This window comes from Mycteria americana, chromosome 7 (genome assembly GCF_035582795.1).
Source record: "Mycteria americana isolate JAX WOST 10 ecotype Jacksonville Zoo and Gardens chromosome 7, USCA_MyAme_1.0, whole genome shotgun sequence".
NCBI classification, from domain to species: domain Eukaryota; kingdom Metazoa; phylum Chordata; class Aves; order Ciconiiformes; family Ciconiidae; genus Mycteria; species Mycteria americana.
Window position 1 is genome coordinate 12009447 of NC_134371.1, and position 23597 is coordinate 12033043.

At 43.8% G+C, this 23597-nt stretch overlaps 1 protein-coding gene across 3 annotated transcripts in view; it reads right to left on the minus strand.

Moving 5' to 3' along the window:
• DIS3L2 (DIS3 like 3'-5' exoribonuclease 2) overlaps positions 1 to 23597 on the minus strand; it is a 195979-nt gene that overhangs the window by 113413 nt on the left and 58969 nt on the right. For all 3 annotated transcript variants that reach the window (XM_075507035.1, XM_075507032.1, XM_075507033.1), the window contains 4 exons: positions 21932 to 22166; positions 8926 to 9032; positions 7481 to 7728; positions 532 to 705 (listed from right to left, as the gene is read on the minus strand). In XM_075507035.1, coding sequence (XP_075363150.1) covers positions 532 to 705; positions 7481 to 7728; positions 8926 to 9032; positions 21932 to 22166 — 764 coding nt within the window. The remainder of the gene's footprint in view (positions 1 to 531; positions 706 to 7480; positions 7729 to 8925; positions 9033 to 21931; positions 22167 to 23597) is intronic.

The window sequence follows — 23597 nt, forward strand, 5'->3', positions numbered from 1 at the left end:
CAGAGTTGCCAGGCTGCAGGGAGGGACTGCATTTGCCAGCTGCTAACCTGATCAAGAGCCGTCATAAACTCCACATGACACCAGTTCTTCAAAACAGAGAAAAATGTTGAGACTAGACAGGAAAACGCAGGACAGTCTCTACCTGTGCTTAAGTTTCAAAGTAAAAGCGTCCAAGATCATTTGATCTGCCAGGCATTCAGAAAATCTCTGCTATAAAACTACCACTAAAATACGTAATACATTCCAGACAAAAACATAAAGCTTTCAGATTAGGTGCCAAACACCAAATTTTCAGTTTTCAATAGTTCTTTTGAGAAAAAGCCTCTTTGCCTTACAAAATTCTTCTCCACATAACTGATCTTCTGGGTTTGTAGGTATTTTCAAAAGCAGTTTCTTTCCATGCTAGCACAGGTAACGTGTAATACAGTACATGTAGTAAATTCAGTGCCTTCTCAAAGTGTGATGAAAACAAAACAAAACAACCCTGCACCAACCCAAGAAGAAGTGTCAGACCACGCTTTTTTTTGTTACCTTAAATCTCTTCTTTTGGCCAACTCTCCCGGTGAGATAACCCAGGGCAGGCTCTGGGGAAGACATGCCAGGGCTTCGGGGGAAAAGTCAGAGAAATCCACACCGTACTCTGTCAGGATCCCTTCCGTTTCCGGCTCAATCTCCCCAGCCTGCCCAAGACTTTTGGCCAACTGCCTGTAAAAAGAAAGAAAGGGATGCTTTTTTTAAGTGTATAATTACTACTGTCATGTTGTTACTGTCCCTGCAGAGAAGCTGCTGAGCCCTCAAACATACTCTTTCACCCATTCACTTCTCCCTGAGTTTTGGCAGAGGACTTTAGCAGGAATTCAGACCATACCATGACTTATGTCTGCTGGAGATGCAAAACACTAGCCAGACAGTACAGTACCCTGGGCTGTTTTGTGCATCTCATTTTAAGGAGACGTTTTATATTATCAGGTTTTTGCAGAGGTAAGAAAGTGTCAAATTTTAGAAAAAAAATACATTCAACAGGGATAAGAAAAGCACAGTCTTCCACACAGGCAGCTCTAGCTTTACACATGCCTGGTTCCCTTGAGATTCTCCTTCCCCTCCTCACCACTGAAAAACGTGAACTCACCCCCACTACCTGAAATGGAGAACAGGTTCCCACCAGATCCCAGAGAGTTCTGCAGAAGACAGCTCCTGGAGAGCTCAGCATCCCAAAGGATACGCATCTCTGCCTGGGCAAACTGATGCCCTGTGAAGAACATCATAGAGTGTGAGGACCCTTCCAGGAGTCACACACACAGACGTGCCCACAGATCATTGTTCCAACCATTTTCCAGGCTCTTTCCAGGACCTAAACATTCCCAGTAGTTTGTCCCTCCTCTCCTAGCTAAGCAGAAGCCTCTGAATCAGGAGCTAACTGGAGAGGAGCCAACAATCTAGAGGCAAGTCATAGACAAGGGAAACTGTCCCCCACATGCTAATAGGCTTTGATGAAGTATTCTGCACATGTGTGGATGAGGCTGCTGCTTTATTATGCTTAGATAAAGTTTCCATCTGCTCCAATGCAAACCCCAGCACGCATTTGTCCAAGAGCTCTGCTGTCAAACAAGAGTTCGGCTCTGGACACTGCACGCAAACTGGGACTCCAAAGGAGTGGGACATTTGTTCCCTCCCTACCTCGTTACAAATACTACATGAGAACCTATGTCACATGGTGGCTCTCCTTGTCCCCTTTGTCACCTCCAGATTGCTATACAGTACACAGAAGTAATTTTTTTGTTTTTAATATACTGCCATTAGACCAAATGGCACATTACAGCCAATAGAGATAACACTCCTGACCCAAGAAAATTACAACTGAAATTAAGGCAAATCCATCAAAATATGACACAAAAGAGAGGGGTAATAACACAGTGCAAAAACAGCCACTCTAATAAGTGTTTTTCCACTGCATAAAATACACAATCATTATATTGATCCTTCTGCTTTAATTCCAATGGGCGAGAACAGGCACTAATTACTTTCCTAAAATGGGGCCAAAACAGTGCACTTGTCATTTGGATGAGCAAGATGCTCTCACGGCTTCAAATGTGCCATAAACCCAGAGAACAAACCCCATCCGCGCAGCGCAAGCAAGCCCATCTTCTTTATGGGAGCACAGCTATCTCTCTTCACAACGGGAAGGGCTGCGTAATAAACCTGTCACATTGTGTAATATGCTGGAAAGGATTGCGTGCTTCGTGGCGTGGTAAATTGTAGAGTTCACATTGCCTAGCTTTAAAATAAAAATGAAAACAAGGATAAAAGATATTTCCCTCCATTGTTTCAATTTTATGTACAAACTGTATGGCAGAAATACATGCACGTTTGGCATCAAGGCTGAGTTCTCTGTTCCTGCAGCTTGGTCCCAGTCTGATCCTTATTTTAATGTAAATAAACGAGGCATCAGTTTTATCTCCCTCTCCCTCAGCAGTAACAATAAACCAGAGAAATCACCACTTCATTTCCAACATCCAGTGCAGAGCTGGGAGACTGAGCAAGGACAAGCCCATGGGTCTGCTGGCCCACCAGCACCACCAAGGATGGACTGAAAAAAAAAAGAGGAAAAGAGAGGACATGTTGCCCTACAAAAAAGAAATGGCGAGGGCTTGAGTCTCAGGTGCCCCTTCTCTTGGAAGGGCAGAGCTGGGAGGTGCACCAGGAGGGTGGCTGGACGTCTGCGCGACAAGTCATGGAAAGCACCTCTGAATGCCAGAGTGCTTTCCAGCTCAGTCTTGAAACCCATGTTCTCTTGATCCGTTTACTGAAATTAGATTACGAACCGTAAGGGGTTTACCCAGAGGTTTGATATAGGGCTAATATTTTTTTAATAGTAATTAACATTTGATTTACAGTGTTCCAGGGAACATTTCCCAAGTACCTTGAAATAAAAAGTGTACAACTGGCTTTAATTGGGGCCATGTTACAGTCACGCAGACATGATGACTTGCATCAGAGCAAAATCTGACAGGACAGCATGTGATCAAAGGTAACACATATAGGATCACCGATGGCCCTGGAGTAACAGCCAGGCTGTAAAAGCACTCATGGGGCTCCGCGGCCACCAAGGGTAGCAAGAATAGTTCAAGAGTCTTATAAACAACAACAGGCACAGGGCCCAGCAGCAGTCAGACATTCACTCCCGGGGAGTCATGGTGTCTGTGACACCCCAGGCTTGCCTGTATCTCTTTTTTTAAAAATATTTAAAGGTAAAAAAAATTATAATGGTTACAGACGTAAACATTTCTTTTCTATGACGTTGATGGGGGAGCATTAGAGAACCTTGGAGGGTTCCTTGAATTCCCTTGGACTGATGTCAGACACGGTGGCAGCGTACACCGACAGGAACGTGCTGCAGTCGGGGCGTTGGGCAGCACACAGCACAGGGTACTCCTCCAAAGCAGCCACAGCTGCAAGCTCATTGAACTGCTCCGAGCTGCCGCCTCACCGGAGCTTGACCTCCCATGTGTGTGCACCTGGGGTAGAGCCACACTCATGCTGCCATCTTCCCCTTCACGGTGACACTGATGGCATCTATTCGGCCACCCATTTCTACAAACATTTGAGCCTTCTCCACTCCCCAGACTCAGCTGAAACTGGCCAACGTGTTCAAAGGTTACATGATAAGAACTCTCCAAAAAGACAAAGCATAATTACATAAGGCTTGTTTCCTTTGGAAAGCCGGGCAGGCTCCCAGATGGGAGTGAATAACTTCCATGGGGACTTAACAACCTTACTCAGTCTCTCCTGGAGCAGACTCGTCCACAGTCATCCTACACGGAGGGTTTCTTTCAGCAGCAGCAGAACATCCTACACATCAATAAGCCACCAGTCCTAGAGGAAGCTTGTACAGGAGCAGGAGAGGGGACAGCAAGGAAGGCCACCCAGCTGCTCCCACCCCCCAGGGCCTGGAGTTCACAGGCAGAGCTGCACAGGCTTGAGAAAGTCCAAAGGTCCCAGTGGAGATGGCAAGATCTCTGTAGGGCTGAGCATCACGGAGACAGAGAGCTGTGTCACAGGAACCCCCAGCACCCAAGAGCACAGTCCAGCCCCACTCCGCACCATGGAGCTGCCTCCCTTCAGCTGCCAGGCCACCCATCACCGGAGTGCAGGAGCAGCATGGTGCTCCCCATGCAGGTGGGGCCATCCCACACTTCAGAGTGGTACGGTGATTAGCTGTGCCGGGGGAACACAGCTTTACTGAGAGACAGTCCCATCTGCAAGAAGGTGTTTTTGCAACAGAGCTACACTGCTTGGGGATCAGACCTTCCCTCAAGCCTTACGGTGAGCTACCCAAGGTATCTGGTCATTTCACCTCACACCAGATACATCTGTGAATTAAAAAAAAAACAGAATAAAATGCCAGAGATGAAAGGAATTCAAGCCACTTGGATGGCTTTGGAAAGAGCACCTAGTGAAAGAACGTCCTGCAACGTTTCATTTTATTGCAAATGCCATGAGAAATCTTGTCACCTTGACAGACCAATATCTAAGGCCCTGAGCTAGAATAGCCACAGGCCCCACGCGACACAGAGGGAGTCAGTGATTCAACATTTTACTATTACTTTTTTTTTTTTTAATAGTCTCATCCATCATCATATGTGGGGGCAAAAAGATTCTGCCTTAACCATCTCCAAGTGCGGAGACGTCTGGACTAATACTCCAAACAGCCCTGGACTGCCAACACTGAAAAAAGGACCCCAGAAAATAACTGTACGTGGCAGTACTTGTAATATTTGTCTGGAAACGGAGAATATTTTGGAGCTATTTTGCTTTACCTGCTACCTGAAGCAGGTACAGTTAGATGGCATTTCACTGTCACGGTAAAATCAGTTCACATGCAGGAGGGAGCACAGCAGCACACACTCGGGGCATCACCAGCGGGACATGGAGACATTAGTTCCTCCCTGCTCCTTCCCAGCACAGTCGGGGTGACAGGGTGGCCTTCAGAGGGGACAGTGTCTCACTGGTGACCACCAGGTGGCAATCACGACACAGAAACACACCCCCCTCCCCAAGGGGACCTCCAGGGACTGTCAGGTTGCCCCTGTGCAGGTGACCACCCTGCGTGGCCAGCGCCACCGCCAAGCCCTTGGCCAGAGCATCCCACTGCTCCAGCCACACACAGTCACCATGAAGACCAGACTATGCCATGAACTGTGCTTGGAAACCCAGCACTGAACTTCTCAAGGGAAAAGGAAAGCTGAGGAAGGTGCATGACCAGCCTGGGGGAGTTCAGCTGCAGGATGGAGAGCGCCTGGGAACACCCAAGGTATCCAGGGGAAATGACTGCCAACTACAGAGGGAGTTTCCCTTATTGTAGTTCCAACAGACTTGGACAGCGCAGAGTGATGACCTACAGGCTCTTTAGTCCAGACACCTTCAAAACCATGGTGGTACTGCCAAAGGGGTATCATGAAGTCTGTGGGCAGAACTAAGGGGTGCATGAGAAAGTTCAAAAACCCAAGTATGCAATGAGCTGCAGATCACAGGCTCATGTCTCCTTCAGGTGGGCCACGACTACTAACATGGCTTATAAACAAGCTTATAAACTAGCCCAAAAGCAAACAGGAACTTTTGGGACCTTCAAGAGGTTTCCTTGTCTTTCAGTGTTTAAAGAAACATGTATTTATAGTTAAAAACAAAATGGGTCACCAAGGTTTTATGCTCCCATCTCCACAAGGCACTTACTGGAGTCCCAGAGGAAATGGCTATGTATGAAGACAATCATGGATGTTTTCTTTCCTGACAACACCCTTTACATCTTGGAAACTACCAAAACAGCCAGATGAGAATATACAATGCTGTCAGAAGCACAGATTAAAGAAACACACATTAGCCAATGAAAAAAGGCATAAGCCCATCCTCCTAATTTCCCCAGTTTCTGCTGAAAAGGGGGGTTGTTCATGACAAGAAGCCAAGCAGTACAATCACCCTCCAGTCTTTTCTCTGTTGGAGTCAAAGACGACAAAGAAAATCTCTGCCAATGAGAAACTTAGTCATAGTGAAGTTCACAGCACAGCCAACCCCTAGTTAAGTGGGGCTCAAAGGGAGGCCACTTCAGTTCATGCGCTGCAGTTTAGCTAGGAAATACTGAGTGACTTAACGGCTCATGTGGCTCTCAAGGAGTACACGTGAAACTTGCTATTCCTGGGCATACAAAGCAGCCGTAACTGATAACGAACTCAAACTCAGGGAAACAGGGTTTAGTTTACTTTTAGTTTTAGGGCTGATAGCCCTATACCAACATACTTTAAAGAAAGTATACTCTGTGCCAACATACTTTAAAGAAAAAAGTTTTATGTAAGTTTTAAGTTTTACCAGGAGTTTGAGCTGAGGACTCCAAAAACCACGCTGCTGACACTGTACATCCGTTGTGCTACCCCATCGGAACAGCTTTGCAAGGGGAAAAGTTGGGCTTTATGCCCGACTCCCACTACCGCGCATGCTCCAGATTACATCCAGATTCCCATCACCTGTAAAATTTGACCATAGCATTGCCATAGGTCAGAGTTAACTGCTCTGGATCACCAGCTAAACCAGGACTACTCAGTTTTTCCCAAGATAACTGAATAGATTTATCAATGTCCACCATTTCTTATTGAGACCCACTCAGTAGGAAGCAGCATGGCCACTCCAGGTGGTGGCTGGCACACTGCAGCTGTTCCCAAAAAAAGAGTCAAAATGCTGAAAACTACAGGGTCTTCCTCAAGAAGAGGCAAAATGAACTTGCAATCTGGATCCAGTGCAGCATAGGCCATTTGAGTAGCCCTGACTTAAAATCTCCTCCTTCACAGTGCTGACTGCAATTTGAACTCTGGACAGCAATGGCTTTACAGTGCCTCCTGAAAAGCACAGAGTGCAACACTCTTCTCATCTGCTTCACGAGTGAATGAATTTCTCTTGATTCCTAGTATCCTTCCTTGAAGCAATGCAAATTTAAATACCACAATAATCTGTGATTTCTTTCTACTACTTATCAGTAAAGGCTTAAAAAACAAAGATGAGCCTCACAGCTACCGATCGTCTTCCTCTGGCAGAAATGAAGTGTCTACACACTGTGTACTCCTCTTACACAAAGGGAGGAAGGACTGAAAGGCTGCCAGCACCCTACGGTGCTTGTGCTGGTCAGGATAAGTACCTGTGTGTGTTCCCTCTAGACTGCAAGCTCTTCTGAGCAAAGACCATACGCTCATTAACACTGTGACGTGCCAGCACACTGAAGCAAGCACCAAAAGAAACTCACATTATGTAGCCATGAGATTAACTAGCAATGAGCTATCCTTAGCCTCATCACAGTTTATCCACCAAATACCAGAGGGATACAAGACACATATCTTGTTAACAGACTCCTGTCTCTATTGCATGTATCACACTAAGTGAAACCAAGAACTCCGACTAGAAATCTCAGTCATCTCTACTTCCAATGGCAGCCACATACCCTGTTGCAAAGTTGCTGTCTTCTTTCCAGTCCACTATGCGACAGATGAAGAGCATATTTGAATAGTCCTCAGGCCTGGTCACAAAGTCCGGAGGGCAATCAGCCAAAGACACATAGGCCCTGGGCACTCTGTGGTCCACAGGTGAGAACATGGCACACCTCCTGAAGAGTTCACTGTTCTTGTCTGCCAGAAGCTTGATGAAGCCTGTAGCTGCCCGGGAATGCTTCCTTTCCAAGATATAGACCACCTGGAAGAGGCAAAGGTTCCTACAGTTAATACCTTCAGAGAAACTTATTTTCTTTAACAGAATAGGGATACACAGAGGCTTAGCAGAATATCTGGAAAAATCACAAGGCCTATATCATGTTTTCCCTGTGTGTGTATATGTTTCTGAGCATTTTTTAACTGAGTACCTATTTACAATGTATTTTTCTTGCCATCTTGCTCATGGCTATAGAAGAGCTAAGTGCCTTCCAAGTGCTAGCTCTCTACAGCAATTTTCTTGATTACAGAACAAAACCAGACAAGAAGCAGATGCTTCCAAATGCAAGGAATTAGCCACAACATACAAGCAACTCCTGTAAAATCTTTCATTTGTATCCTCGGCCTGCGATTTCGACATTCAGCGCAGAACAGGCCAGTCCAAAAACAGTGCCGCTGGCGGATCCAATGCTAACCACAGGAAAGGATGTGCTGTGGGGAATTTGGCAGTTCTCTCCTCCTCTCTGTGCTTTCTGAAGTTAGGGGTTATTTTACCTTTATACAAGATGGCTTTGAAAAGAATAATAAATTACAATATCACTAAATAATTGTTCCAGAGAGGTGTTCATCCAGGCTATATTTTTGTAGACCATAATAAATCACTGGATAACAGAAATATTATAGCCGATTTCCTAAGCTTATACAGAACAGTCCTTCCAGAAGGTTTCAGGAGCTGCACCTCTGTGCGATTCTGAGCGCTGGAATTGCCACGCTGGATGAGACCAGAGGGCAGCCCAGCCCAGAAGAGGGACCAGAATCAGAGGCTGCAAGGGAAAACACAAGACGTGGAAGAGACCTGACCCAGCCTGACCCAGTAGTCCTTTTCTGGTTTCTTAACATTCAGAGATTGACTCAAATCTTGAACCAACAGCACTAACAGCCTTTCCAAAGTCTGTAAGAATTAATTCTGACAACTTTGGATATCCTAACACTCATATTAGTAGCCAATCTTTTTTCTGAATCTTGCTAAGTAATTTTGCATAACAAACAAAGGGAATTTAAACTAGAATAATTGGTAAAAATAACAAGACATTTGATTTTTATCAGATCGGACAATTACTCTCTTTGAAATGGGGAACAAGATTCAAAGATCAACAGATGGAGACTACAAGGAGGCCAGGGATGGCCTCCTTCAGCCTTTGGGAGCGCACACGTGCTCGCTTCTCACTCTCCGCAGAGTTACCTTGGCTGTCCTTTGAAGAAACTTATCTGGGAGGAGCCTGGGATCATTCACCTTGGGTCCTTCATCTTGCTTTGTTCTGTGCACACCGCCAATACCAACAGCCTTCACTGCATTAAACAAGACAGACACAACAGTTACTGTAGCACATTTCTATCATGAAGTAGTGTTGGGCTTGCGCTGTAAACTACAGTACAAGGTGCGTGTAGTAGACTTATTTGAAAGGAAAAAGATCTCTTAAATGTCAGAATAGCCAAGCATGAAGCAATTATTATTTCTCCAGACTAGCACAGAGGGCAGATATATGTTCACTTACCATGCAGATCTGCTGAAAAACAACAAAAATCAAAATAAATCCAAACTTTACAAGTACAACTATACCAGCCATAATAAACAAAATGGTGGAAAACACATTCTGTTTATTAAATACTAAGAACTACATGAATTTCCTGGCATTTCTTAGTTGGAGTCATTAACATTATATAAACAGTCTGTTAAGTACATACATTCATTTAATATTTAATTTCCTTTAAAAATGTTATGCAAGGTTATAAAATGCATGTTTATCTTTGAAACTGAAACCATATCGACTAAGTTGACCCTCTTCAGCTGTGGACCAGGATTATAAAAAAGTCTTATGAAAGTAATCGCTACATATGACAAACAGCTCCTTCCCCCTGAAATTTCTTCACCAGGTACTGAGAATATTTAAATCAACTGTCAACTAATTTCTAGTTTGCAATTTTCCAATATTCAGGTATCTGAGTTTCAAAGTATCTGCTATAGGTGGCTGGCACACCAAACACATTTAGTGTTTACAAACATCCAAAGTGATCTTTGCCATGGAGAAGGCTGGGAGTGGTCCGTTCTTGAGTTGCATCCCTGCTGAGAGCCCGTGGTTACTGCTCTGAGAGCGTTTTTCAGATGGAAACATCCATGTGCTCTTCTCCGAAGGGTTCATGGAGGATGGATGCCTTTTTCCACGGGTATGGCAATTGCATCCATCTCAATCACATGTGCTAAAATCAAGCCCTGCACGTTCAAAAGAAATTTTGCTTTCTCAAGGAGAGACCGCGGCACCAGCTGCAAGTTTCAAGGGACGTAGCTGTCACTGTTTCCCTTAGAAGACATGAGATAAAGCAATGTTTCACTGAAGACTGTGCTCCAGCAGGCCAACGGCGCTCCTGCACGCCAGAAAGCCTCAAGGAGAACAGCGGTGACACGCAGACCCTGGCCCCCAGATGACACCCATCTGTCCCGCAGGGACCCTCGACAGAGGCTGCTGGTGACATGACGGATGAAGGGGGCCAGGCTGTGGGAGGGGAGGCTGCAGCTGCCGGCAGCGCCGAGCAGTGCCAGGACGCAGGGGACCAGCGCTCGGGGGGAGCCGTGGTGGCAGCGGGGGCCATCAGCTTGCCCCGAGGGGAACGGCTGTGCACCACCATCATGAGGGCACGTTCACAGATGGTCCAGCCACCGCGGACGGCCTGGGTTGCCCTCGGGCAACGTTACCCCAGCAGTTGTTTGACAATGACGGCTATCGCTCTAATGACAAACTCTGCTTCTCATATGCCGCTAATTATCCCTAGCTTTGCCTTCTGATACAAAGCTCTTCAGACTTTGCCTCTCCCCAGAGATCATCTTTTTCAGAAGAATCTAAGTGACTTTAATTTTATTTTATCTTTACTGACTGGCTAGCAAGGTTGAGAGGAGAACAGACAGATATTCAGGGGTTTAAATAAAAATCTACTTTCCTTAAAAAAGCAGCAGTAGTAGCAGCAGCAAACCCCTTTCTCTTTTACTTCTCCTACTGAAATGAACTCAGATGTGCCACAACCGGGGTTACTAAGGGATAAAACCACCCAGAAAATCACGGTGACAAACAAGCTGAGGAAAAAAATTGCTTGGATAATTATAAAAAAATTTTAAAAGTGGGGATACCCAAGTTACACACCTCATTTGCTTGCCTCCTCTAAGATCTCTGCCAGCTAAGGTCACACCAAGCAATCAGTTAGTAAAGAATAAAAGCAAGGAGCCGTTTTGTTTTCTTAAAAATTTTCAAGCCATGGGTTAATAGTCATGGGTTTATGGTGTGCCAACCTTAAAGACAGCTAGGACAAAGAACAGGACGATCTGGAACAAAGAAACGTTGGCAGGCGCAGAGGGAGAGAGGAGGTTGGTAGCCTTCCAAAGGCCATGCCTTCAGGCACACCTGCCACAAGCCCAGGGCTTTACTGGAGTGAACTCTCCCCCACTGAACAGCACATACTGGTTGGAAGAGAAACCAGATCTAAACGTGTTTGGAAAAAAGCAAGAGCTGCACTTGCTGCTTTCCCAGCGCAGCAGAGTAACAGCACCAACTCAAGGCACAGCGGGCAAGAATGAGAAGAGCACCAGGAGCCACATGAGGAACATGCCCTTGTTAGCACTGCCTTCTTTCCACTTCTCCTTCCAACTCCTGTTTCTTCAAAAAGTTGCTCGCATTTTTTCACAGAAGCAGGTTTCCCTGTCAAAAAAAGGAGCCAGCAGTGGTGTCCTTGGGAGGTATCACGTACACGCATGCAAAAGCACAGAAGCACCAGGAGAGAGCTGTCATGGGGAGCACAGCAAATGGGTCACCATATTGCCTGGGATGAAGAACGCGCAGGGCTGGGGCATTACCCCCCATCCTGATGAAGCTGAGTCCCACATGAACCCAGTACAGGTACCAGAAAGCACCTAAATTCTCATTGTAGCACATGGTAGAACCTGCCTTTTTCCTTCACAGTCAAAATCAACCAGGGGCCTTTGGCTGGGTGGAGAGTACCTTCTTCCTCAGGGATCTCTCCAGTTTCAGTATCCCTCCCAAAAAATCCTAGGATTATTAGAGACTCCAGCAGACAGAGGCTGGGATCTACAACTATACCATCAACAGAAAGAAAGAAAGAAGCAAATTCCGGCCATCTACTTATTCCTACCCATCTTTCTTAATCAACTCCAGTATCTAAAAGCTCATCATGTACATTTAGTGATGGGCAACGCTCCTGAAACAAGGGACAGGGAAGAAAACACACAAGGAACTCTGCACTCTTGGGGCCAAGAGATGTAGACTTCTCTATAGCTTCTAGCTGCTCCTTTTGAAGTCAAAATTCTGTCAGTACCAGGGCTGCATCTAGTGCTTGGAGGTCTACATTAGCAGAGGACCAGCAATGAGGCCTCCCTGTGACAAACCCCTCTGCTCAGAAAGGACAGCTACCCAGACCAAATGTCCACCTGGCTCAGTTGTGAAATTACCGCACAGAGACCTCAGTCTCAACAGCGATAATCTGCCAGGAGAGTCTGGTACCCGAGTTCCCTACATACACTTCTGACAGTCCCTGCCTTTTGTTGCACATCCCCTTTCCCTCCAGTGAACTGGAACTTGGTGGGTGGGCAGAGAGGGGAGGTATCCTGGCCCCACTGGAGACTGGTGGTCTAGAAGGTCTGAGCTGGGAGACACAAACATCTCCCACAACAGGGCAGAGCCACGGAGGCAATCCTAAAGGAGAGTTAACTTGTGAGAGGAGCAGGATTTTGAGCAGGGGAGGTGGGAAGAAACTCCTTGCATTATGCCAAACTAAAAATGAATTATTCTGACCCCTTTACTGCAGTGGTTATCCAATGACCATTCAATATTTCCACCCTGGGCAAAGACGTGTTTTCTGAGAAAGATTTACTATGTTAGCTTGGGCAATACTTCATAAGCTTATCTTACAGTGAAAACACACTTCAGCAACTGGGATCCAGTGAAACTGCATTATAATCTCAGTGTTTTCCTTTCAGCGATTATCTGACAAACCAAAACTGTAATCGTCTTAAAAAAAAATTAGGCACGAGATACAAAAAGCAACTCAAATTAGTTATGTTATTACCAACAAAGTAGATCCAGGACGCTTGGAATTTGCCTCCCTCTGTACGAGATCAGTTTAGGCAGCTTCAATACATACTTAGATTTGCCTGATAGGCATTCCTAGGTCAAACATTATTTTTTATAAAGCCCCCCAAATTTCCTTTTACAATTAAATTACCATGACATTAAAAGGTGGCCAAAGTGGACTAAAAGTCATCAGACTAGAATTCTGATTACTTGTGACAGATCCAAAATTATTTTCACTAGGTTTGCATTGGTCACTGTGGAAATTTGCAATTCTGTCCAAAACGAATACAATTAAAGATGCAATATCCACTTGCAAATGAAAATATATCGCAGTTTCAGATCTCAAAAACAACTCACTGGAAAAAAAAAATCTCTCTCCCTGGATGGAAAGAAACAAGTTTTAAAAAAAAAATAGTTCAATGTTTGCTACTTCAGCTAGGAAAAAAAATCTACTTGAGAAGTTATTTGGCTTACTCTACATGGGCATATCTATGAATCCCATCAGAAGGCATTATTGACATGAAGCTTTTAAAAAAGAAAATACTGCTCTTCAGCTTAGTGCTCAGATACCAGCACATCTATAAACCTTTCAGTAGCAAAGTCTACTACTTGCTAATGAAGTAACAACACTTAGGTTCTTTGATGTCTGCTTCAATAAGCAGTTTTCAGCATATTCTGGTTTAGTACCAAATACATAAGGAAAGTGATGTAAAACAAACCAATTTATTATAAGTATCGCAAGGATTGTGTGTCACACTCAAAAAGGATCTGTTTTGGGAAGTTCTGTCTATACCAACACAAGAGACATATGGAAATGAAAACTCCCTTCAACAAAAAAGCGATACATTCAAATGCATGCACAGATTTGCCCTGGATTACACTATTCTGCTACGATCTTCATTTTTAGGGACAACGACAAGGAAACATGTTGCTCTTTAGAAGACAGTACAAGGGCTCTTCACATTCTGTCATCGATGTTTATTGGCACAGAACAGGATTTTCCTCCGGAACACGAAACTGATGGTAGGAACCAGTGGTTCACATCATATCTCGTCCTCCCTTCACCAAGTAAACCAAAATGTAATTTTTTGAGGATCAAAGCAAAGGGATCTGGTTTCTTAAAAACACCTGTCCCTAGCTGGATGATTTCAGTTCCTACAAAGTTATTTTGGTACCTACAGAGGTAGAAGCTTCTCCTGACCTCAGCAGATTTCTCCCCCATGGAGTCCACAGTACAGAGGTCCAAGTGAGCTCTCTCTGAAGTCTCACCCAGCAGGCTGAAGAGCCTCTCCTCCCTACCCAAAAGGGAGGGAGGAAGGAAAGTGCCATTTCACTTGGCACCAGGTACTATCCAAAACTGGAATTTATTTTAAACAGGCTATAAGAAGGCTCACTTGGGAAAATATCATGCAAGAAGCAGTATTTTGCGAGTATTTATATCTCTACACACACAGCTTTCCACCTGTGATGGAGAGAAGATAGATAGTTTACTATGATGAGACTGTTAAGCCAACAGCTTTGGAATTTAACACGTGCAGCCTGTCCAAAATCAGCCTAACAGCTCCCGCGTGCAATGCAAGAGGGCTCTGCAGGTATGAAGCAAAGCCACTCCAAACCATGCCGCACTCCCGAGTTGTCTCATCACAGAGCCGTGTGTCTAATGAACAGGACTAACTTCCTTAGAGATGTTTATTTTGAATGCTCATTTAAGCAGACTCACCCTGCCACAGCTGTTCATGTCTAAACACCTGAACTCAGACACCTGCGTGCCCAACGGCACACTGAAGATGAGGACCAGGAGACTCAGATGATTAGCAAGAAGATTTTTGAAGATGCACAGGCAGGAGGAGACCCTCAGAGAGGGAGAGGAAAGGCATAATAATGGATGCGTACAGCAGAAAGACAAGCATCTGCAATAACACAGAACAAAGGCAATGTGAAAAGGTGAGTATAGCTGGCTTCCTTACACACGCAACGCAGCCAAGCATATAATTATTTACTTATATTTAGTAAACATTCTTCCACGAGGAAGGATGGAGGACATGGCTGAATTATGAGATAGGAGTGTTACTTTTCCTTAGAACCCTCCAAGCCTGATCCACAACAAAGATTCAACATCATTTTGGGAAGCTGCCATCTAGCCCAACAGATCAAATCGTAGCTGTCTCAGTAGCCACATAACATTACTACAACCACAGCACGGGTACTCAGGCCTCCTGGCCCTCTCATGTCCTTGAGAAGCTGCCAGTCAACAGGGGGGTTGGAAGCTTATTGCAACAGAATTAAACCTCAAAAAATCAGGTAGTGTTGCAGTCTACACAAATACAGTTTTATTACATTAGCGGTGAGTAAAATTAAAATGTTACAAAAACATTTCCATTGAGTATTTTGCCTATCTACTTAATGTTCTTCCTTCCTGCATGTGCATTTGTTCCTAAAGTGTGTGTGTCCAATTTTACTATTGCATGGAAAATATGTTAGCTGAATGAATCCTAATCTGATTCATCCTGGAAACCTTGCTGCTAACAATGACCATACTCTAATATGTTTATTTTCACACCCACCATTCATTCTCAGTATCATGCCCTCTCACTTACTTGACCTAAACTTGTAACTCAAAGGAGAAACACAGGTGAATTCAGGAACATATGGTAATAGGCTGAACTTAATCTTATTCTTATTACCTAATTGCATAAGTAATTTTTTTTTTTCCTTACTTAAGAAGTCATTCGGGGGTCAAGATAACTTACTAGGGAAGAACAGCGTAAGAAGCTTTCCCAACATTAACTTCCATTGCAAACATCGGCTGTGCAACAAAAGAATAACTGGAGCTTATTCAGCCCATAGCATTTAATCAATGCAACCATAAAGCCCAATTTGTTCAATACCAGTAGAACACTTTTCTTAAGTTGCTATACTGTTTATTCTTCAAGAAATCTATGCTCTCATTTAAGAAAAGTTATTGCAACAACCAAAAGAGCTAGATCCAGAGACCCACAAACATGAACTTAGGATAAACTAATACAGAGCTGTCTTGAGCAGCTGAAACGGCTCCAGCTTCTCTGCTGGTTTTCCAGGCTTCAGCAGAGTGAAACCGATCTGATTTTTGACAGTTCCACCTCAAGGATTTCTATTAAAAGCCGTGTAACTGAGAAGATTTCCTGGTGAGCTTTCACTCTGCTGTGGCCTAGAAATGTTAAGAGCTATGCAGTGGAGACGATCCATCTCCAGAAAGCTGCAGGCTCGGAAAGAAGCGTGAAGACTCCTTAAAAGCGCTCAGAGCAAATGGGAGCCTCTGAAGAGGAGGCAGAACAACATTTGTTCCTTCAAGCAGCCAGTGATATTGTTGGGCTCCAAATTTGTCAGAGATTTCATGGCAACTAAACTGAAAGAAGGGAGGACCTGAGCAGAGCAGAGGGACACCATGTGGTCCAGATTCTTATCACCATCATCCTTTCCCTACCAGCCTTGGCCAAGGAGAGGAATAGCAGTATCTCCCTAAACTCTGCCTACACCAATACAAGACACTGCTAACCGCAGAAGGGCTCCAGGTGCCAGAGGAAGACACAAAAGGCAGGTAGGCACCTAGTCAAGCTTAAAACAAGACAGAGAGCACACAAAAGCACAAGAGGGGACATGGGAGCGCATGAGAAGGTGCAGAAGTGCAAAACAGAGATTAAACTCTACAAATGCATTTTTCTCCTTCGCTAGGATCCAAAAACCTTTCTAAGCACTGACTCCAGAGAGTCATCATCTTGAGAAAAGAATGGCTTAATGTATTATCACACAACCATACTGTGAAGGTACCAAATGCCACCACTTCTGTTGAGCCAAGTAATCTCAAAATACTCAGTAACAGACTCCAGTCAGTAGTAGTGTGGACACCAAGCAATTTTAGATTATAATTTCTGACCTTACCAGGGCTATTAGAGACTGACAGTCACATTTGACTTGAAAAGAGACCAACCAGCATCCACCTGGCCAATGCTGAACAGACAGGCAGACAGGAGCAAGTTCTGCAGCAGCTCCAACCCAAATTCTGTTGACTCTACCTATTAACCATCAGCTATTCAATTCAATTTTCCAGCACGCAATTGTCTGAGTTAGCTGTCAGTTTTCTCTGCCTGTAAATAGGCTATTTCTATTCAAACTTCATTACATCAAGGCAGTAAGCAAGCCTCGGACATTCGCATATTCAAACTCTGATTTGCAGAAGTGTAGGTGTAAGTGGAAATCCTGAACACACACAACTATCTGATTGCTGCCAGGGCAGCCAGTCCACCAACTTGATGACTTCTGTGAGCCACCCCGTGGGAAGCAGGATATTCTGCGTATCTGGTAAAGTAAGATCTCTCGTGAGAAGAGTTGAAAAAAGCTGAGCAAACTAGTTTGACAAGGACAGCTTTTGGCATAGTGACACAGTTTTACAAACTTTTATTTGAATATTCTTTCACTAAGAAAGGCTGAGGCACTTTTATGAGCACAGCTGCCATTCCTGAGTACAAGTAGCTGCTACTGTTTGCTGATGTTTCTTTATCAGAGTAATCTGATTCCAATATTTAACAAGAGACAGCTCTCATTTGCATGAAACTCGTGCCATGCAAGTCTGTGTAGGGATACACCATCATAAAGTATTCTGTACAGAACATTTTGCACTTTTCCTGGGTTGGGAGGATGCAGAGAAGTTTCTGATTTTTATTACATATTGAAATGGAGTATAAGGAAAATCCTCCTACTGCAATGACAAGTCACAGACATAATGTATTCCAGCTCAGTACTAAGTGATAAGATAAAAGTTACATTACCTGCTGCAGTAGTCAATGTGAACGAGGATTAAGGAAAAGAATTGCAGACCTGGCAAAGGTTGTATCAACTGGTGGATGACTTCTCTGGATAGCAGTGACACAAAAAAAGTTTCTGTGTCACTTCTGTTTCTTGAGGTCTCAGAGTAAAACACAGAGGACTTGCATGTCAATACCAAGCACCATGGAGAATTAATGTTTTCTGTGTACACAATATTGTTCAGACTAGTGCCAGGATGCTATTGCCTTGATCTTTGCCTGCATTTTAAGAGGACATAAAAACCCAGAGAGGGTTTGAAGGACACTAGTAAGGGAGCTGAGAAACTTTCTTTGGGGTGCCCATTCTTACTGTCTTTGTAAAGAAAAAAAAACAGAGAGAAAGTTTGTTCAGCTTATAGAGATATTTATACCTTGGAAATACAGCTGAAAATGCCAGAGGAAAGAGATTTCCAACTTTGCTAAAAAAGATCTACCTCCAATGACCAAAACTTAACATTAAGAAAATCTAACTTTGGAACAGGATAATATTGCTCTTTGTGTAGAACAGTGTGCTGGAGAGGAAAACGGCTCATCACTTCCTAGATCTGAGACTTTTCTGAAGATAATCTTTAACCCAACTTCTTTGCAAGAAAAGTTCAGAAAAGCAGAGCAAACTCGTTTGACCAGGACAGCTTCTGGCATAGTGACACCAGCTATGAACTTTCATTCAAATATCCTTGAGCAAAGCAAGACCGACGCACTTTTATGAGCACAAGAACTATCAGGAAGTACACAGGCTGAGAATTAGGCTGAATGTGATGGTCTCTTCACTTCTGTAGACTTCCCTCTTGCTTATCCCATCCCTTCTGGGGTCTTAGGAAGAGAAGGGCAGGAAGCACAGCCCTCATAACTGCAGCACTTAGTGAAGACAGAGCCAACATCTGAGTCTCAGCCTGCAGCCCCATGCATAACAATTTCTACCAGTTTGCTTTAAGCCCCACAGAGGCATAAGAAGCCAAACATACAGTGACTTCAGGGAAATTCAGTCCACTCAAATCTGGGCCATAATCGGTGAACACAACGTTTCACGCTTCAGAGCTTCTGACAGCAAGGGCCAACCCAAAACTCTTTGCCCCAGTGCGTAACTAGAGATGGAGGGGGTGACTGGTGCTCTGAAGAGGAATAGAGCCACAACAAGGGATGGGACACAGGCCAGGGTAGGAAAGATACCAAAACAGCCTGCACTCCCAGCGTGACCCAGAGTGTTCTTATTCAAATGACACGTCTACTTTTACTCTTCATGGTTCATTCTGGCCATCAGCAGCAGAACAAATGAGCCAGCAGCAAAGATATTGTGTCATTCTACTCCTCCGTCAGAACGGACAAAAGCCATCTTGCAACTGAGAGGCAGCAATCTGCAGAGCTTGCGTACATGCACAAACACTTGAGCACCGTCTGGTAATGTCTAGAGCAACATGGCTCTGTTCTTTCACCCCAGAATGAGTAAAATTTACTTTTGATTCTATTAGGGTAGCTATACTTTTCACCCCCAGAAATCTGGTGGGTTTTTTGTTTAGTTTGGATTTTGTTTAGGTCATATATATATATGGATCTTTTTTTATATATATACACATAGACACACACACATATATGTATGCATATATATACATAAACTGCACATGAGAACATGATAGACTGTTTCTTGATTTTATTTTGTTAAACATGATACCCTTGATGGCATCTTTGTCCAGCTTGAAACCTTCAGACTGCCCTATGTTAGGGAAAAAAAGAAGCAAGTCCACTGCAAGTGTTCATTTAAGAGTTGCACCGGCCACAAATTATTTCTCCTGGTCCCTCCTGTGCATAAGGCCATGCAATGAGTCTGTGTAACAAACCCTACAAAGCAATGTTCTCGGGGAAAATAAATAAAGCACCGGTTTTGGTGGGAAAGCAAGAAATCCCCCCATGGGATCTCATCTCCCATCCACCTCTCCGTGTTTTGCTGCAGTAGTGGTTTCCAGCAGAAGGGTTGTAACATAAAATAAAAGACTCAGCTTGAAAGGAAAGTTCAACGGGCAGCACCAGCCCAGCAGCCGCCCCAGGGGAGGCCCACGTTACACAGGGAAGGGCACTTCCACTGACTACGGTCCAACCCTGCAATGCACTCTGCCTCCCAATGCCGGTCCCATGTTCCAGTGGATGGCCTTAGCTAAGTTCTGCCTTGAAAAAGTGTATGTTTGGTCCTTTTAAAAAAGCATTTTGAGCCACACCTGTGAAGGCTGAATTTGGCAGGATATTTTCTTTTTTCATGACAGTTATCACTGATGCTAGAATAACTATAGCTGTTTTCCAGGCAAGACTTAAAATCTGGATAAGTGATGATATGAGAAATTGCATGAAAGACAGGAAACAAGCCAAAGCAATCATCGACTGCTCAAAAACACCTTCAGAAAAAGCAGCATCGTAAACTTTATATGTACAAAAAAAGGAGGGCATTAAAAAGCAGAGAAAGAAGAAACTAGAGAAAAACCCATATGGGTTATATGGCCAAAGAAGCTGAAGCAACTATTAAAAGAGGTGATAGCAAAATACAAACTCAGCAGAAATCTAATTGGCACATCCACACGGGCCACAAGGCTTGTTAAGGATGAACACGGAAAGGCCTTGAAAACAAAAGAAAACAGCTGGCTTAGGCAACTGCAATGGAAAAGTAGGTTGGATTTCAACTGTGTAGACAATAAGCTGATCTAACATCTCCCCTACAAGTATTCTCCAAAAATAGAATTAAACAGCAAAAACCACTCAGATGGCACAGGTTTTAAGAGATGACTTGATAACCTCCAACACAGGTCACTCCAGAGCATCTCGAGGAACTATGATGCATCAAGAAAAGTAACTCTCATCAAGCCTTTACACTGAAGCACAGTTATACAGGTAAAGGAAAATATTGGCTTGAGTCTGTTTTAGGTGCTGCTCTCAAACTATAATGTATTTTTCTGAATTTTAATTTGGCATTGCTATCAAAAGCAACAGAGATGCAACAGATGCAACATGTGACTCAGGAGCATTTTAGGAGATTTAGAATTGTCGAGTCAGTGTCAAAGTGGCAGCTCAACAGCGTACAGCTATAACACAGCATCCAAGACTGCAAAAAAGATAGGGTTAACAACAAGCTGCATAAAACATCTGCAGACAAGACAAGTAACTCCCAACTCGAGCCCTATGCTGGAAAGTAATGGAACAAGACGGAAGTTCACATACTTTGGCAGTAACTCAAAGACAGTGGAGGTACCCAGAAGGAAATAGCATCACGAACTGGTGAGGTGGCAGCTCCATTCATGAGCTGAAACCAATGTTTTGTCATAAAAACTACAACACTTCCACTCAAATGTTATTTCCAGTTTTATTAACAGATGGGTGTGAAAAATGGAAGTCTACCAACAGTATAGGCAGAGGTCTGTGCATCTTCAAAAGCAATCTCTCAGGAAAACACGAGGTATTAAATAGAACAGCTTTAAAACCACCACTAAGATTTGTCAGAGACCAACAACTACTTATGTCCTAAGTTACTGCCATCTTTTCTGGACAACTGGGGCATGCGTCAGGAACACAACAGAATATCTGTCCTGGCAAATTTTTCACCAGCAGCTGAAGGCACATGTTAAATGTGCTAATTGTCAGAATCCTTTCAACACACAGCTCTTCAGGAGGGGATTTAGTACTAGAAAGGACATGCAAAGAGCAGCATAAGCATAGTTTGGGACAGGGGAGCCTATTTTATTTTGCCCTAAGCAACACTTGATGGTTTGGATGGAATTCAGATTCAGAATAAAATAGGTTTGCCTTCAAAACAGATCGCATAATTGGCTTTAGGTTTTAGTGCAATTTTCTTTTTAAATGGACCAAATCTTTAAGTTGCTCATAACTCAATTGTTTGAAAACAGCAGCAAACCTAACTGCCCCCAAGGAAATATATTCTTATCCCCAAACTGAGACACATAGATTGGCCAGCCAAGCTGCGATGAAGGAAACTGCTACAGCAGCATCTTGAATTAAACAGCAACCGGCAGTCCCCAGACAGCCCTGAGAATTGCAAATCTAAAGGTGTGACTTCGGTTTCACAGATTTACTTTGCATCAATCAAAACTACATAAAACCCAGTCCTTAATATCCATTCAAAACTATGAAGGCAGTTTAGCAGAAAGGGATAGAAGTGATAAGGCATTAAGCTTTTATGCCTGTATTTTATATCTTGCAGCAAAGCAAGGCAACAAAGTAATACTTCAACAGTTTGCTCAAATAAAGGTTTAAATCAGCAATCTGATCTACTCACCCTTTTCACTGGTATCCAGGGAAAGTTTCTTAATTTCATCAGTCAACGTATCCTGCAAGTGGTCTTGTCCATGCTCTGCATCATTATCATCAAACTGAGCTTCTATAATGACATCCGGACTTCTAGCATCACCTTTCGCTGCCTCTCGAGGAACGCAAGTCCCCAACATATCCTCAGGGACATCTGATTCATGTGTGGCTTCTGTTTCTTTGTCACTACCATCTGGCTTTATTACCTGAAGGAGCAGGGGATTAAAAAAAAAAAAAAAAAAAAAAAGAGGCAAGCTAAATCACTGGACTGAAGAAAAAAAACATTATCTTTCCTTTTTCATCCGCATCCCCAAGGAGCTGACAATGAATTGTGGGTGGCTGGTTGCACACTGCAATTGCCATGTAATTAGCTACAGATATTGCACAATCGAAAGAGGTACCTCACTAGGATAAAGACAGGAATGGCATGGCTTTTGCAATAACTCAACTGTGACAATAATGTATCCAAACTGTAGCTAGAGCATAACCATACAGTTCCTGCCAAGCCTCTAATCAGCTCTCCAGAAGTTGGGAGTAAGCGCAGAGAGGGAGGAGGATACCCTACGATTTAATAAGTTGCTTAGACCATTGTTCACCAAGATACACTAATCATCCTTGGAAGTCCCAAAACTCAAGCAGTTCCAGTGAATGCTGGGATCATGTCAAAGCACATCTCTGGGAGAGCTCCCCAACACACAATTAGGAAGAGACTGAAAAAGTACAGACCAGAGAACACGGTGCCCTGCGACCTGCAGAGGAACTGGACTGTGGCAGCTTGGTAAGGCACCAAGCTTTACATTTATTTTAAGCTCCAGTCTTTTTATTAAAGGCACTCAATTATTGCTGTTACTTATACAAATCTCCTAATTAAATTACCAAGAGGAATGAAGTCAATTAAAGTACAAATTACTTAACCATTAACTAACTGATAATTCAGATAAGTAACTGACTGTTGCTACAGATTTGTCCCCACTTTAGTGCAGCAATGGCACAGGGGGAGGAGAAACCATATGTGTAATCATGTCAAACAAAATCATGAAGAACCCATGTCCCAATAAAATAGACACCAGACCTGGATGGCATCCCTCATTGCATGTGACAGAGGCAGAAACTGCTCCATCTCAGGTTATAATGATCAAAATGGTTCATACCTTGGGTATATATGCCTTTATTAGCATCCTTCATGCAACCAACAGCGAGTTGCAAGCACCTATCTGGCCCTGGACCTAGATCCAGGTTTTAGTTTCAAAAGTGTTCACGTTTCACTCAAACTGTGGTACTTCAGTGCGAGATTCAAATCGGCATGGAATAAGAAATAACCTACTAGACATTAAAATCACAAAGAAACTGGGTGACCCCATTCCAATGCCCTCCTGGCGACTGAGCTCCTCTCCAGCTGGTGCTGGTGTTCGCCAGGCAGGTAACTCCCTGGGCGTGCTTCTCCAAGGTCCCCAGTCCTCAGCATCGCTAACCCAGTACATGACAGCAGCAACTCATGCCACCAGCAAGGCAAGCGAAAGGGCCCTTTAAAAAATGCAATTAAAAAAAAAAACTTTCTGGTAACATACTTTACATGATAGATATAGTCACTAGAAATAAGCATAAATAGCCTCAACAGATCCTAGATGAAGACAACC